Source organism: Capsella rubella, unplaced genomic scaffold, assembly GCF_000375325.1.
Source record: "Capsella rubella cultivar Monte Gargano unplaced genomic scaffold, Caprub1_0 scaffold_1, whole genome shotgun sequence".
Lineage (NCBI taxonomy): Eukaryota > Viridiplantae > Streptophyta > Magnoliopsida > Brassicales > Brassicaceae > Capsella > Capsella rubella.
Window position 1 is genome coordinate 18,670,046 of NW_006238923.1, and position 15,771 is coordinate 18,685,816.

At 37.8% G+C, this 15,771-nt stretch overlaps 5 protein-coding genes across 12 annotated transcripts; 4 read left to right on the plus strand and 1 right to left on the minus strand.

Annotated features, from left to right (window-relative positions):
• Positions 1-373: 373 nt before the first annotated feature.
• LOC17900874 lies at positions 374-1,703 on the plus strand. Its single transcript, XM_006305973.2, has 2 exons — positions 374-416; positions 535-1,703. The coding sequence occupies exon 2, from the start codon at positions 538-540 to the stop codon at positions 1,549-1,551; it is 1,014 nt and encodes a 337-aa protein (XP_006306035.2). The 5' UTR covers positions 374-416; positions 535-537; the 3' UTR covers positions 1,552-1,703.
• A 198-nt stretch (positions 1,704-1,901) lies between these two features.
• LOC17897270 (probable disease resistance RPP8-like protein 2) lies at positions 1,902-5,479 on the plus strand. 5 transcript variants are annotated; one of them, XM_023777132.1, is made up of 5 exons: positions 1,902-1,997; positions 2,206-3,301; positions 3,388-3,534; positions 3,640-4,182; positions 4,276-5,479. In XM_023777132.1, the coding sequence occupies exons 2-5, from the start codon at positions 2,431-2,433 to the stop codon at positions 5,286-5,288; spliced, it is 2,574 nt and encodes an 857-aa protein (XP_023632900.1). In that variant the 5' UTR covers positions 1,902-1,997; positions 2,206-2,430; the 3' UTR covers positions 5,289-5,479. The 5 variants fall into 5 exon arrangements, with proteins under 5 accessions (XP_023632900.1, XP_023632903.1, XP_006303146.1 ...); XM_023777135.1 differs by having other exon boundaries at positions 4,326-4,410; XM_006303084.2 differs by having other exon boundaries at positions 3,640-5,479.
• A 186-nt stretch (positions 5,480-5,665) lies between these two features.
• Positions 5,666-6,829, plus strand: LOC111832452 (putative F-box protein At1g53360). Its single transcript, XM_023788786.1, has one exon. It carries the CDS (start codon positions 5,666-5,668, stop codon positions 6,827-6,829), a length of 1,164 nt encoding a protein of 387 aa, XP_023644554.1.
• A 2,151-nt stretch (positions 6,830-8,980) lies between these two features.
• On the plus strand, positions 8,981-10,150 carry LOC111832453 (putative F-box protein At1g53360). The gene has a single exon (XM_023788787.1). It carries the CDS (start codon positions 8,981-8,983, stop codon positions 10,148-10,150), a length of 1,170 nt encoding a protein of 389 aa, XP_023644555.1.
• A 2,100-nt stretch (positions 10,151-12,250) lies between these two features.
• Positions 12,251-15,771, minus strand: LOC17900635 (protein GRAVITROPIC IN THE LIGHT 1). 4 transcript variants are annotated; one of them, XM_006307425.2, is made up of 3 exons: positions 15,625-15,771; positions 15,063-15,130; positions 12,251-13,882 (listed from the first exon to the last, which is right to left on the minus strand). In XM_006307425.2, exon 3 carries the CDS (start codon positions 13,880-13,882, stop codon positions 12,524-12,526), a length of 1,359 nt encoding a protein of 452 aa, XP_006307487.1. In that variant the 5' UTR covers positions 15,063-15,130; positions 15,625-15,771; the 3' UTR covers positions 12,251-12,523. The 4 variants fall into 4 exon arrangements, with proteins under 4 accessions (XP_006307487.1, XP_006307485.1, XP_006307486.1 ...); XM_006307423.2 differs by having other exon boundaries at positions 15,063-15,178; XM_006307424.2 differs by lacking the exon at positions 15,063-15,130.

The following is a 15,771-nucleotide window of genomic DNA, read 5'->3' on the forward strand; positions in this document are numbered from 1 at the left end:
ACCAGAGACATGTAATGATAATTTGGGTTACACTATGTTCTTTCCACCACAATCTCCTCCAAAATAACATTGGTTTTCTTTTTTTGGTTCACTATACCAATGTAATTTTGGTTACTATTTTTACTTTGAGAAAAGGTCAGCTAATACACACATTGAGTCTAACCTTGTAAGTTGTATAAGAAGGATGGAACTACATTATTGCATAATAACCAACTGTGACTAAACTTGTGATAAAGTTTATAACCCAAAAAATGTATTTAAACTTATGATAAAACAAACAATGTAATTAAGGATAATTTCGTCATTTACACCTCCAAGAGCCCTAAATTTGCTTCGACCAAGTTGTTGTTCTTCTTTTTAGTTTCAAAGGTCTAAATTTTGGTTTTTTCTTCGGCAATTCCGATTCTTAAGTTTTGGTGAGAGCCTTTATCATTTTATCTTCAGGCTCTTGTATTTTAACTCATCTTGGAATCAGCTCTGTGTATTAAAGTTTTGATTTTTTTTCCTTCTCACAACATAAAATTTGGTTTTCAGAAAATGAACCTTGGAGTGAAGATGGTGCAGAAGAAGATGGCTGTACTTTACCATTATCCTTGCCATGACGGTGTTTTCGCCGCTTTAGCCGCTCATCTCTACTTCTCAGCAAATTCGATCCCTTCACTGTTCTTCCCCAACACAGTCTACTCTCCAATCACAATCAGCCAACTTCCACTTCAAGAAATCAGCCATTGCTATCTTCTTGATTTCACTGGACCTCCTGGCTTCGTTCACCAGCTCTCTCCTGAAGTAGACAATGTCGTGATCCTCGATCACCATAAAACCGCTATTGAGAGCTTAGGTGATGTCTCTTCCACTTGCAAGAACGTTACTAGTGTTTTGGATATAGGGAGAAGTGGTGCCACCATTGCGTTCGACTATTTTACTCAGAAGCTGATTGAAGAATGCAGAGGAAGTTGCAAGGAGATGAATGATTTCAAGAGAATGAGACGTGTTTTCGAGTATATTGAAGACGCTGATATATGGAAGTGGGAATTACCAGAGAGCAAAGCATTCAACAGTGGAATCTTGGACTTGAAGATCGAGTACGACTTCAATCTGAACCAATCGTTGTTTCAGCAGCTACTCTCATTGGACCATGAAACTGTGATCAACAGAGGGAAACAGAGTTTGTCTAAGAAACATAAACTGATTCACGAGGCGTTGGAACAGTCGTATGAGATTGTTCTTGGAGGTGACGAAGGGTTTGGACGGTGTTTAGCTGTAAATGCAGATGAGATTGCAGAGCTCAGAAGCGAATTAGGGAATCAACTGGCAGAGAAGAGTAAAAATCTGAAATTTCGAGGTATTGGAGCTGTTGTTTACAGAGTTCCTGAGCTTGAGGATGAGAACAAACTGAAAATTAGTTTGAGGAGTGTTGCAGAAGAAGACACAACACCGGTTTCTCAGAGATTTGGAGGTGGTGGTCATAAGAACGCAAGCTCCTTCTTGTTAAGCTCCATTGAGTTCGAGCAATGGAAGGTGAATAGAAACTCTTTCAATACATTAAGCTAGAGATGTTGTATGGATTAACCATTTAGCTTTTTATGGAATGCTTATTTAAACCAGTGTGGTTTACGGTATTGCCAATTTGGTAACAGGAACCATGTAAACTCAGATTGACTTTGAATCGGTTTATATGATTTTTGTTTAAGTTTTGATTCCAATGGATCTTTAATTTTCAAAGTAATCTTTGTGTCAGTTTGTTTTTTCCGCCTTTCCAATTCATTTGGATTCAGGTTTAAATTTTTCGATTTCTAAGAAGTATAACTAATTGAAACCAAATTAACATTTATTCGGCTTAGATGGCATTTGAAGGATAACTTAGTTGATAAGTTGTGAATTGTGATTATCATATTGCTTGCAGCCTGCAGGGCACATGGGAACAACACCAAGTTGAAAGTTCCACTAGACTCCACAAGCCAGAATGGCAAATTAGCTCCATGTGGTTTTGATTTAAGGTAAATGAATTACTCATTAGCTCCACTATGGGAATTCAATTAACCGACAGTGATAGTTAGATCAGCAAAGTCTTTATAATTGATGCTTTTACATGTACTGATTCGAGGAAGTTATGGGGACCTCAAAGGAGCTTTACTGTCCTGATGCTGAGTTAAAGAATAAGTTTTAATAAAATATCTTCTACTTGATTTGAATGACAAATCACAGGTGGCAGAATCATTTTTCATAACTGAGTACAGTGGACTACCCTCAGCCAATGGATTGGTAGCTGGATAAGGTTGACTTTGACATTGAAAAATTGGTCTCTCGTCTTTCAAAGAAGGCGCAACCGGTGGTCAATCTTCGTTATTGTATTAGTATCACATATACTGTATATATATATTTTCTTTCTGCTTGTCTTGCTTTGATCTGTCTTTTGTACTTTGTTGTAGTATGGCTGAGGCAGTTGTATCATTTGGAGTTGAGAAGCTTTGGGAGCTTCTGACTCGAGAATCTGCGCGATTGAATGGTATAGATGAGCAAGTTGATGGACTAAAGCGTCAGCTGGGAAGGTTACAGTCGTTGTTGAAAGATGCACACGATAAGAAAAATGAAAGTGAAAGGGTGAAAAACTTCTTGGAAGATGTCAAGGACATTGTTTTTGATGCTGATGATATAATCGAATCCTTTCTTCTTGAAGAACTTCGAGGAAAAGATAAAGGGATCAAGAAGCATGCGAGAAGACTTGCTTGTTTTTTAGTAGATCGCCGGAAATTTGCTTCTGATATCGAAGGTATAACTAAGAGGATCTCTGAGGTGATTGTGGGAATGCAGAGTTTAGGGATACAACATATTATCAATGGTGGTGGCCGTTCATCGTCTCTGCAAGAAAGACAAAGGGAGATCCGGCAGACATTTTCTAACAACTCCGAAAGTGATCTTGTGGGGTTGGATCAGAGTGTTGAAGAATTGGTTGATCATTTGGTGGAGAATGATAACATTCAAGTGGTTTCTGTTTCTGGTATGGGCGGTATTGGTAAAACCACACTAGCTAGACAAGTGTTTCATCATGACATTGTCCGACGCCATTTTGATGGATTCTCATGGGTGTGTATTTCTCAACAGTTTACGCGGAGGGATGTTTGGCAGAGGATCTTGCAAGGTCTTAGACCATATGATGAAGACATTATACGGATGGATGAATCGACACTCCAAGGTGAACTCTTTGAATTGTTGGAAACCGGTAGATATCTGCTTGTCCTCGATGATATATGGAAAGAAGAAGACTGGGACCGAATAAAAGCTGTGTTTCCCCATAAAAGAGGTGAGCTCTCATTGTACATACATAAAGCACCAATAAGGTTGGTAACACATTGGTCATAGATGCCTTTTATTCGCTATATTTTGCAGGTTGGAAGATGTTACTTACTTCCCGCAATGAAGGTATTGGTTTACATGCGGATCCAACATGTTTTGCCTTTAGACCAAGAATCCTTACTTCGGAAGAAAGTTGGAAGCTAGTTGAGAGAATTGTATTCCCTAGGAGAGACGAAACTGGTACACTTTCATATATAAAACTAGGACCAAAAATCTTTGTGAATTCTCTTATGAATCCTTTTAGACTGAGAAGTGTAGTATATATTATATTCTCTTAATTTTCAGGATTCAGGGTTGATGAAGCCATGGGAAAAGAAATGGTCACATATTGCGGAGGACTACCGTTAGCCATTAAAGTGCTAGGAGGGTTGCTTGCTAAGAAACATACAGTCCTCGAATGGAAAAGAGTGTATAGCAACATTGGAACTCAGATTGTAGGAAAATCTGGTTTCAGTGATTTGCCTATGCAGTTAAAGCATTGCTTCCTTTACTTGGCCCATTTTCCTGAAGATTACAGGATCAATAGGACATTGTTCAACTACTGGGTTGCAGAAGGAATAATAATGTCCTGTTACGATGGATCAAACATTCAAGATAGTGGAGAGAGCTACCTAGATGAGCTAGTGAGGAGAAATATGGTTGTTTCTGAGGAAAGCCATTTGAGTTCCAGAATAGAGTATTGTCAAATGCATGACATGATGAGAGAAGTATGTTTATCTAAAGCCAAAGAAGAGAACTTTCTTCAAGTTGTCAAAGTCCCTGCAGCTACCGTTACTACCACCAGTGCTCAATCTCCGTGTAGCTCTCGCAGACTTGTGCTACATAGTGGTAATGCACTTACTATGCTAGGACATAAATGCAATAAAAAGGCTAGATCTGTTTTGATTTTTGGAGGTGACAAAAGCTTTTGGAACCCTTCAGGTTTTCAATGTTTACCATTGCTTAGAGTGTTGGATCTTTCTTACGTACAGTTTGAAGGAGGGAAGTTACCATCAAGCATTGGAGAGCTCATTCACTTGAGATTTTTGAGTTTATATGAGGCTGGCGTATCTCATCTACCTTCTTCTCTACGGAATCTAAAGCTTCTGCTCTGTTTGAACTTAGGTGTTGTTGATCGGTTACAAGTTCATGTGCCAAATGTTTTGAAAGAGATGCGAGAACTGAGGTACCTTTGCTTGCCTCGTTCAATGCCTAATAGAACCAAGTTGGAATTGGGTGATCTAGTGAACTTGGAGTCCTTGACGAATTTCTCTACAATACACAGTAGCGTGATGGACCTACTCCGTTTGAAAAAGCTCATGGTTCTCAGTGTGATTTTCAGTGGCGGGTGTACCTTTGAAACTCTATTGTCATCTCTCGGTGAATTGAGAAATCTCGAAACGCTTAGTTTTTATGATTTCCAAAAAATCAGTGTGGCTGACAATGGGAGAGAACTCGTTCTAGATTTTGTTCATCTAAAGGATTTAACCTTGTCCATGCATATGCCAAGGTTTCCGGATCAATACCGATTCCCTCCCCTTCTTGCACACATATGGCTAATCGGATGCCGCATGGAGGAAGATCCGATGCCAAGTCTAGAAAAGCTACTTCATTTGAAATCGGTATATCTTTCATCTGGTGCATTTGTTGGAAGGAGAATGGTGTGTTCCAAAGGCGGATTTCCTCGGCTACTTGCTCTCAAAATGTCGTATAAAAAAGAGCTGGTAGAGTGGAGAGTAGAAGAAGGGTCGATGCCATGTCTTCGTACTTTGACTATAGACAATTGCAAAAAGTTGAAACACCTCCCGGATGGGCTCAAATTTATAAGTTCCTTGAAGGAATTGAAGATAGAAAGAATGAAGAGGGAGTGGACAGAGAGATTGGTAATAGGTGGGGAAGATTACTACAAAGTCCAACACATTCCCAGTGTTCAATTTATCAACTGTGGCCACTAATGGGAAGTAGTAGCAGGTTAAGTTTATTCATGTTTTGTGCGCTTTGTTCAGTTTCTTTGTGGTTTTGTATTCAATTTCGATTTGGATAGACTAAAATGACGTTTGTTCTTACGTTTGTACTAAGTTGTTGGCAAATTGCTGACTTGTAACTTGTAAGTTGTAATATTTGGGATACGAAAATATCGATCCTTGTCCCTGACATGAACCGAATAAAACTTTTGGTTTAAATATGAACCGAAGCTGTTTTGGTATTGCTGATTAATGGGATGGTTAAGTAATTGGGCCTAATCTAGGACCGTAGCATTATAAAAAGGTCAGGTTGCATTAATTTTAGTCATAAGCTCTGTAACGTGATAATAGGGTTTGAAACAGCTGCCATGAGAATACAAGAAAATCATCGGGAGCAGCAGTTCTCGATCACACAATCTTCAAACTCAGTAAGGGAATACTCAGACCCAATCCCAGTTGATGTTCTTATTGATATATTCTCTAGAGTCTCTGCAACGTCTCTAGCTAGGTTTCGTTGCGTATCCAAATTGTGGGAATCCATAATTTGCAGTCATGATTTTACGGAGCTTTTCCTGACTAAGTCTTTAGCTCGTCCACGTCTCTTGTTTATCTTCGAAGCTAATAAAGAGTTATGCGTTTTCTCTTCGCCTCAACCTCAAAACCCACATGAAATCTCTACTCTTATAGCCACCCCTTATAAGTGTTTTCCCAAATATTTATCATATGAATCCACTCATGATATTAGTGCTAAAGTACTCTGTGGATTGGTCCTCCTACATGATTGGAAAATAAAAGCGCGGGTGATTTGTAACCTCGCCACGGGGGAGTCCATAACCTTACCCACTGTGAAAGCGACGGGTGTTGGAAAAAACTTTTTTGGCTTTGATCCTATCAGCAAACAGTTCAAAGTGTTGTGTATGACTTGGTCACGTTTTGGAACACCCAACACTCATCAGATTTTGACATTGGAAACTGGAAAAGTACTTTTATGGAGGACGATCCAAGACGTAGTACGTCCCTATGATCATAAGTATGGTGGAATATGCATAAATGGCGTTTTGTACTACGGAGCTTATTTTTCAGATGAATGTTTTATGATAGTCTGCTTCGACTTTAAGCTTGAGAAATTCAGCTTTATTGAGTTAGATAGAGACATGGACCCTAATAATCAGGAGTTAACTTTGTTCAACTACAAAGGTAAATTAGGTGCACATCAATATATTGAATCGATTTGTAAAAAGAATTTGAAGTTGTGGGTTCTAGAAGATGGTGAGAAACATATATGGTCCAAACGTATATGCATACTGCCATCCGCACTCTACAATAAAAAGTTTGTTGGAATGACTAGTACCGGAGAGGTTGTGTTTTCGCATTTCATGTGCGTTAAATCAAACCCTTTCTGCATATTCTTCTACAATATCGAGAGGCAAGCTTATAAAAGAGTCCTTATTAAGGGATTTGAAGAGTTTGAGGATGAGTTTACTTCCGTTCATACCATTCTGGACTTTGTAGAGAATATGAAACTAATCTAATTGACTGTTTTTAAGGCTTTATATTTTGAATTTCAACTAGCTCTAATGATTTTTTTCCTCTTAAAGTTGTTTGGATTCTTTTAATCTTAAAAAATAGAACTAAGATAGTCCTACTATATATATATATAATTTTTTTTCAGTGAGCTTATTAAGTCTTTTTTAGATTTCAACTCTTGTGTTTAGAGCATTGTGTATGTATAGTTAACCCCTTTCAACTATGTATAGATTTTACGAAATCCCGACTCATTCATCAACATCTTCTCTTGATCGCTTTTGAAGTATATATAGTAGTAGTGGAGCTAACTAAGTGTTGTTGTGTGTATCGAAGCTCTTCAGGCCAAACATTTTTTGTTGCAAGAGTTATTTATTAGGTTTTGAAATCATATGAATCAATTTCCACGACAATTCGTTCCTCTCAGATTTTGTTTTTTCATATTTTGAAGTCGAGTTATTTATCATCGAACTCGTGCATATATATTTCATGAAAGAAGCTCAATATATTGTGGAGGATGACTCTTGCTATCTTTGTGAAATATATTTCGAAACAAGGCATCATCTTTTCTTGAGATGTCCATATAGTTATGACTTGTGGCGATGGTGCTTTGCAAAGTTGCATCTGCCTTTCACAGGTTTCAGAACTTGGGATAATTTCCTTCTTTGGCTGAAATCCCCTACTAATGAAGTGAAGTTGGGTACGTTAAAGCTTTTAGCAGCTCAGACTGTGATATACTCTCTGTGGCATGAGAGGAATGCACGTTTGTACACCGGAACCCGCACCCCTGTTGAAAGACTTTCTCTCCAGCTTGATAAGCGTATTCGTAACATTTGCTCGGCAAGGAACAGCATCCCAAAGCTCCAAGGCCTGCTTCAGCTGTGGTTTCGTAATTCTTCTCCTTTTTCTACTTCCTAATTATTATGATTATGTATTATTTTTTGTACCGGGTTTGTTCATCCCGGAGTTCATAGTTGCTATGGCACCTCTACTATATCAATGTAATCGGTATCGATATCTTAATATAACAACAGAAATTTTAAGAAAAAAACAAAATGAAAGAAGCTCAAATATTTGTGGTAGATATATATAACCATGTCAACTAGTGACCTAGACCCATCCGATATGAAACAGCTCATTCATTAAACTAATAGACGCTGTAAAAATGATGAAAGAAAAGAAAAAGGAGCTTTTCCAACAAAGCATTGAAGCCAATATTTTTGTAAGATTGTATATTTCAGTCTTTTAAAGTTGTAAGTTGTAACTGTCTAATATAACGAATACAATGTACATTCAATAAGTAGTTTCTGGCTAGCTATATACCATATTTCATTCTCCATGTAAGTATATTTAAAGACTCTAGCTAGAGTTCAAACAAATCTGCAATATAGTCTCCAACAATCTCTTGATGCAGCACACCACAAATCTTCCAACTCCTACCTCATCATCACCTATACAATGTACTCTTGTGATCCCCGTTGAAGGCTATAGCCTAAGCGTCATTTGCGGATCAGAGTTCTGCATGCCATCCAGTTTTTTCACCATATTTAGTCTCCCCATCAAGTCCTTTTTTTTTTTTAAGGTGAGACTTTTTTTTTTTTTTCTGTTTTATGAGCTTTGTTCAATTTCTTTGTGCTTTTACTTTGTATTCAATTTTTGATTTGGATAGAAATGACGTTTGTTCTTACTTTGATTTTTTTTTTAAAACATTAAGTTGTAGTTTTACAATCCACTGATCCTTTTCAACTAAGCAATTATGGTCTTGTGAAAGATTTATATGTCATGTAAGACGTGTTTGGACAAAAGAAGTGACTCATTAAAGGGCAAATTATCTACTTGTAATCATTTGGGATACGAAAAATATCAGCCCTGACTTGAAAACTCTCTCTTACGCTTACATAACCCGAAGAAACAAAACTTGTGAACGGAATGAAGAAACAAATCAAAGCTTCGAATCTTTTGGTTTAAATAGTATATTGTATTGCTGATGGATACGGGAAGACATTGACGGACAAAAAAAGAAAAAGAAAAAGGAGATTAAGTAACTGGGCCTAAAAGAGCCCATCTAGGATCGGAATATTTATAAAGGTCAGTTGCATCTTCGTAATTCGTACTACGCTTTGTAACAGTGATATTTAATAGGGTTTGAAACAGCTGCCATGAAAAATCATAAGCGCTGTCGAAGGAAAAAACAAAAAAAGCAGCAGTTCTCAGATAATCTATTGATCCCAACACAATCTTCAAGTTCGGTAAGAGAATACTCAAACCCAATCCCAGTTGATGTTCTTGTCGATATATTCTCCAGAGTCTCTGCAAGGTCTATAGCTAGGTTTAGCTGCGTATCCAAATTATGGGAATCCATATTTGACCGTCCTTATTTTACGGAGCTTTTCCTGACTAAGTCCTTCGCTCGTCCACGGCTCTTGTTTACTTTCAAGGCTAAAAAAGAGTTATGCGTTTTGTCTTCGCCTCAACCTCAAAACCCACATGAAAACTCTACTCTTGTAGCCACCCTTTATAAGTGTTATCCCAAATATCTTCCATTCAGTAGCTCGCACCATGGATTGGTCTACCTACGACATTGGCAAAGAAAAGTGCGGATGATTTTTAACCCCGTCACGGGTGAGTCCATAACCTTACCCAGTGTGAAAGGGACGGTTGATGGAGATTGCTTTTTTGGCTATGATCCGATCAGCAGACAATACAAAGTGTTGTGTATGACTAGGTCGCGTTCTAGAACACCCAACACTCATCAGATTTTGACATTGGAGACTGGGAATCTTTTGTGGAAGACGATCCAAGACCCAGGACTTCCCCATTATCCTATGTATGGTAGAATATGCATAAATGGCGTTTTGTATTACACAGCTTATTTTTCAGGTGGATCTTTTGAGATAGTTTGCTTCGACTTTAGGTTTGAGAAATTCAGCGTTGTTAAATTAGATATAGACATGGACCCTAATAATCGGAACTTAACTTTGTTCAATTACAAAGGTAAATTAGGCGCACATCAATATATCGAATCGGTTTGTAAAGAGAATTTGAAGTTGTGGGTTCTAGAAGATAGTGGGAAACATGTATGGTCCAAACGTGTATTCATACTGCCATCCATAGTCTACGAGAACAAGTTTGTGGGAATGACGGGTACCGGAGAGATTGTGTTTTCGCCGGACGCGTACTATCTATCAAAACCTTTCTACATTTTCTTTTACAATATTGAGAGGCAGACTTATACAAGAGTCCGTATTCATGGATTTGAAGAGTTTATGGATCATTCTACTTTTGTTCAGACCAGTATAGACTTCGTAGAGGATATGAAGTTTATCTAAGTGTGTTCAAAGCTTTATATTTTGGTCTTCAACTAACTCTAGCTAGTGATATTGTTTCTCTTAAAATTGTTTGGATTTTTGTTATTTAAAAAAAACCGAGCTAATAAATTGTTTGGATTTTTGTTATTTTGATATAAATGTTGCATTTGCAAGGAATTCTTATATTTTTATATGATAAAACAGTACATTTCTGAATAGTTATATTAATCATCTTGTGCACATAGTAGATTCTTGGGAAAAGAAACTGCTCTGTTGGAAAAGGCAAAGTACGTGCTCACATATATGTTCTAAATACAACCATAGATGTCACCTAGACCCATCCATGCATGGCTGAGAGAGTAGTATCTAAGCTAATGCTAGATTTGAAACAGCTCATTCATTAACTAATATTAGAGGTTGTGAAAATGATGAAGATCATGATCAGACTAGTTTATTCATATTCAAATCACCACCAAATAACGTTAAAGTGAAAAAGAAATAGAAAAGAAGCTTTTCCGACAAAACACGAAGCCAATATTTTTTTTACAAAACACAAAGACAAAACACGAAGGACAATCGTTCCCCTACTATTCACATTTCTCTCTCTAGAAAGTTTTCCAGATTCAGATCTAGTTTTTTATTTTGGCACTGATCTTCATCGCAGGTCTGGGTTATAATACGAAGCAGTGTGGGGCATGCTTTCTTCTCCGTTATCGGAGTGGTGTGGTTTCCGACAAGCGTTGCAGTTGTGGCCCCTTCTCGGCGGAGGAGAGATCCTGGTTCTGTTTCCTCCTGGTTTGAAGACGCCATAGGAGATGTCAGTGGAATCTCTCGCGGCTCAACCGTCAAGTTGGATGCTATGACAGCGGCGGAAGACGCTTGCGGATTGGTGGGTTTTCCGGTAAGTGTTTTGGTGGTTAACAGTAGTTCCTTTCAGGATCTTAGACGGCTTGCACGGGTTCTGGTTGTTGAGGGGTTGTCTGAGCCTTCACCACTCTCTAGCCTCCGTGTTTTGCTTCCACCGGACCGGATCTGAAGATTGCTTTGCCTCGGGAAATTTTTCTGGTTCACGACTTTGGATGTCAAGGGCTTGGATCTGAGTATGTCGTTTTGCTAGGTAGGGGATTCGATATTCATGGGTTGCGGAGTGTCGGAGAATTGATCTATTCCGGGAGGCTTGTGGCGGGACAGACTTGTTATTGGTGATGGTTCGGAGACGGGATCCGAATACTCCAGTGGAAGAACTTGATCCGACGACAAAGTCACAAAGTTGTGGGCCTTGTATTCGCCGGTACTAGTAGATCTGATTCTCTGCCTCTGTTTACTGCCCAGATTCAACCTTGATTTCTGCTGTCCGTTACCGGAAAAATTTCTCCGTTTGTAACTGTTGATGTTTTGTAATTTCCAGGCCTAAGCCCATTAGGGTTGGCTCATTAATAAAAAGGTTTAAAAAGAAAAGAAAAAAAAGATTGTATATTTCATCAGTCCTTTTGGTTACATAGATCCCGAACCCCACCACCATAATATTTTGGGGTCATATTGAGATGTTAGATTCTCTCAGCACAGATAAGCCATATATTGTCCTCATCACTAAACATTGAAAAACAAAAATACAAAACTATATATCTATATCAATAAATGCTCACCAAATACCAATACGTGTAAATTATGTATAGATTTCATTATGTTTTCGATGAACTTTTTGATAGCACCGCCCTTTGTGGTAGTATCCCACAAACATAAAAAAACATTGACGTACGTGTTTTGTAGTCAATTCAATAAATCAAATTATAATCTTTTCGCATTTCTATTACTATTTGTTTTCTTATGAAAACAAAAAAGGTGGACGAGAAATGTAAATGTGCATGTGCCAACACAAAAGACAGGGAGACATAGTGCTGGATGGTTCATAGACCAGCAAATACATTTTATAAATGTATCCAAATGCTTATACATTCAAATCACTACTACTACTACTCTTACCAACATCTCCAAGTATTATTAAACTATTAATCAAATTTTCAATCATTTACCAAATCTTTTATGTACACCTAAAAAATTCTCTGTTTCCAACATTACGCTCCTTAATTTGTTATTCTCCAATCTACTAATTAAATAAAAAAAATCATAAAATATTTACATATTATATTAGAAAAAAGAAGAGATAAATATTCAATGGACAACAGCTAAAAAGATGCCTCTTTTGTGTTCTCTGAACTAAAATAATATCGACAAAACTCAAGAGGACAGAGAAAACATCAAAACACATCACTACTACTTCTGATCCAACGGCCCACAATTTTTCTCCATATTCCGAGATATACCAAAGCAACTTCCCGAAATTACCAAATCAGTCCAATGCATCCTCACCGTCCGACTTAGATCTGACGGTGATCACGAAAGCGAGAGATAGACCTCGCACTGTATCGAAGTCTTCCCAATCCTAAACCCTGGAACCACCGTGAACGCTACACGCGGCTCGGATTCCGGCGAACTCTCCGACGCCGGGAAAAACGCTTCCTCTGCTACGCTCTTCATGTACACTTCAGAGAATCTACAACCTTTGGGTACTCGAAAGATCTCAGCTTCAGGTTCGAACGAGTAAGCTAAGCAATGCAAAAGCCAAACCCTTTTCGCCATTTCGAGGAATCCAGAGAACAAGCTCGTCTCTGGGAACTCACCAGCTGAGACTTGGTTTCTCAGATGCAAATGTCCGAAGAAAGCTTGCTCCATCTTTGGATGTATAACCTGCAAGTACTTTCCTCGACAAAACCTAGCGAATCTTGATTTAGGTCGTGCCGTTAGATAATCTTTTGCTTTCATTGACCTGAGTTCTTTAAACCTTTCAAAGAACATTTCCCTCTCTGCTTTGCTCTGTTTCTTCATCTTGTAGCTTCTTGAATCGCTTGAGGTTGAGAAGTATGGTAGATGAAACGCTTCGAACATTACATTGGAGACAAAGTGTTCGAAAGTGAAACACTTGTGGTCTTGCTTGTAGTAGAAGACACCGGGCTGGATCGAATTAGCAGCCGATGAAATATCCCATCCCGCGATCTTCATTTGTTCGATCATTAGCTTCACGAATCCTCTGGTGGATTTGACTGTGTGGTGCAGATAAGTAATGAAATGCGTTGGATTTAGAGCCGATAGGTGAAGATTGTAGAGAGGATTGCATAGTTGTCCGCTTTGGTTAAGTCTCTTCTCTACCAACTTGTTCTGTTTCATCGATTCATCGAGTTTCTCTCTCAGAAATATGATCTCTGAGTCTTTGAGCTTGTACTGAGACTCCAGCTTCTTCCCCATTATCTCATACGTTTTCAATAAACTCCTCAGCTCTTGAATCTCCGCCAGAACCAGAGTTCTTTCAGGATTTGGATCCACTTGTTTCTTCAAGAAACATTGTTTCAGCTCAGACAGTGTCTTAAGCTCAGCGACTACCAAGTTGTCAGATTTTTGAATCCCGATTGAGTCATAGGGAGACTGAGAATGCTGTAACTGTGCATAAGCCGCTTTGATGGAAGAAACTGTTGCAAAAAGCTTCGCGAGAAGAGCTTCCAATGCTAGACTTCTCTCATACTCTTCCTCAAGCTTGTAGAAAGATTCAGATAAATTAGCAGTCTTGGAATCAAACTTAATCTTCTTCATTTCCTCTTCTGGAGCAACACCCGTAAGCTTATGAATGTTCAGAACTTTAGCAAACTTGCGTCTGATTTTACCCTTAGGAGCAACAACCATTGGTCTGACAGTCTCCATCTGTAGATCCATTACAAAAAAGAGCTTAGTAAGGAGACAACAGTATCAAGAACACAGTAACAAAAAATACAAGAATCACCACAAAAGGAATCAAAAAGCAAATGAAAGGAGACTTGTAATGATGAATGTTTTGATATATAAAGAAAAAGAGCAGCAAGCTTTAATACTTGGATCAAGGACCGTTAATGGAGGGCCAAGCATCTTTTGTGATATTCTCAAAATAGGACTTGCTTTACCAAAGAAACTAGTGAGGTAACTATAGGAAAAAAAAAGGCTCAAAGTAAAAGAATGTTTCACAAAAGAGAGATCTATACATAAATATCACAAGAGACGCATATAATCAATCAGTACTTCTTTAAAATATTCATCAAGAGTTGTGAAGAGTTCATGCATGGCTCATGCTTAGAAAATGCTATTTTTCTAAGAGAAGGAATAAAAGAATAAGCAAGTTGTGTGTATACCACTTGTTTATACGAATGAAACCAATCTACTTTTTTATTTCTTTCTTATTTTCTATGTGAATATGTTTGCTCTTTCTGCGAGGCTATTTAGTCAAAATGTGCTGCTACAGAATCAAACAAATACTTAAAAAATTGAACCCATATAATCTCTGCAAAAAACACATGACTTATGCAGAGAATAATTAAGTAGAAATTGTTTATTTTTCACATCTCTGAAAAGAAACATTTAAAGAAACAAGAACAAATCTTATATTAGAAAAGAAAAGCCTAATGTGAAAACAGTACAAACCTTAAAAACCAAATGTATGGGTAAAAAAATGATAATTTAACCATCTGAAAACAAGAGGACAACCTCAATGCCTGACAAACCCACCAAACACATTTAGTACAATCAGACACAAGACCCACAATGTCTCATTGTGGTTTTAGGGTCTAGAACGCACTAGCAACAGCGGTCTAAACGCTACCCTATGCAGCTAGCCAAACAGAACTTCTCCTCAACAAAACCCTAGAACAGAGCTCTATGGCTTAAATTAAATATACCCCTAAGAGAGCTTAACAAGAAGAAGGCTGTTAGAAATGGTGATTATGAGACTTGAAGATGTGAACATAAGCACTAAAACTCTTAAGATTGTCCAAAAAAAAATTCAAATCAAAAGTTTAACAATTTCAGAAGCAAAGTCTCATACAAACAAAGTTAATAAAGTCAAAGGTCGTACCTTGCTAAAGTCCCAAGTTTTTCTTTGTTAATTTGTTTTTGAAATTCTCACTTCATTGTAGAGTAAATCTGAAGAAAGAAACAGAAGAATCAACAAACCAAACTTGAGCTTAAACCCTGCAGACTCAATGAAACCCAAACAGAAACCACAAATCAAACTCAAGAACGAGAAGAAAAGAACAAAGAACAGAGATGAGAAAAGGAACAAACTCAATACACAACAAGATGAACAAAAGATTGAAACTTTTTTTGCTGTAAAAGAAGAAAGTCCTTAAACCCTATTAGAGAATCGACTATATATATGAAAATGAACAAAAGAAAAAAAAACAATTAATGCGAAAAAAATTCGACATTATTGTTATTAGCTAACAACAATGGGGGGGGGGGGGGGGATTAGGCCCACGGCCAGCGACATGAACCTTCCATTGCAAAATAAAAATTAAAACTTTGAAAAAACAAAACTAAAGCAATAATGTAAATCGAATCATTCACCAGAAACACCACATGAATGTTTAACAAACATAACTTGATTGAGCGGAAATAAAATAAATTAAACCACTCACCTAAAAACAATAGATCTCTCTGTTTCTTTACACCAACCAAAATGTCTCCTTCGAAATTTAACAAGTAGAAGAGAGAGATTCACTAAGAGGTTGAAGAAGAGAGAGAGAGAATATGAGAGAGAGCTGGATGATGAGTGAAAACGGTCA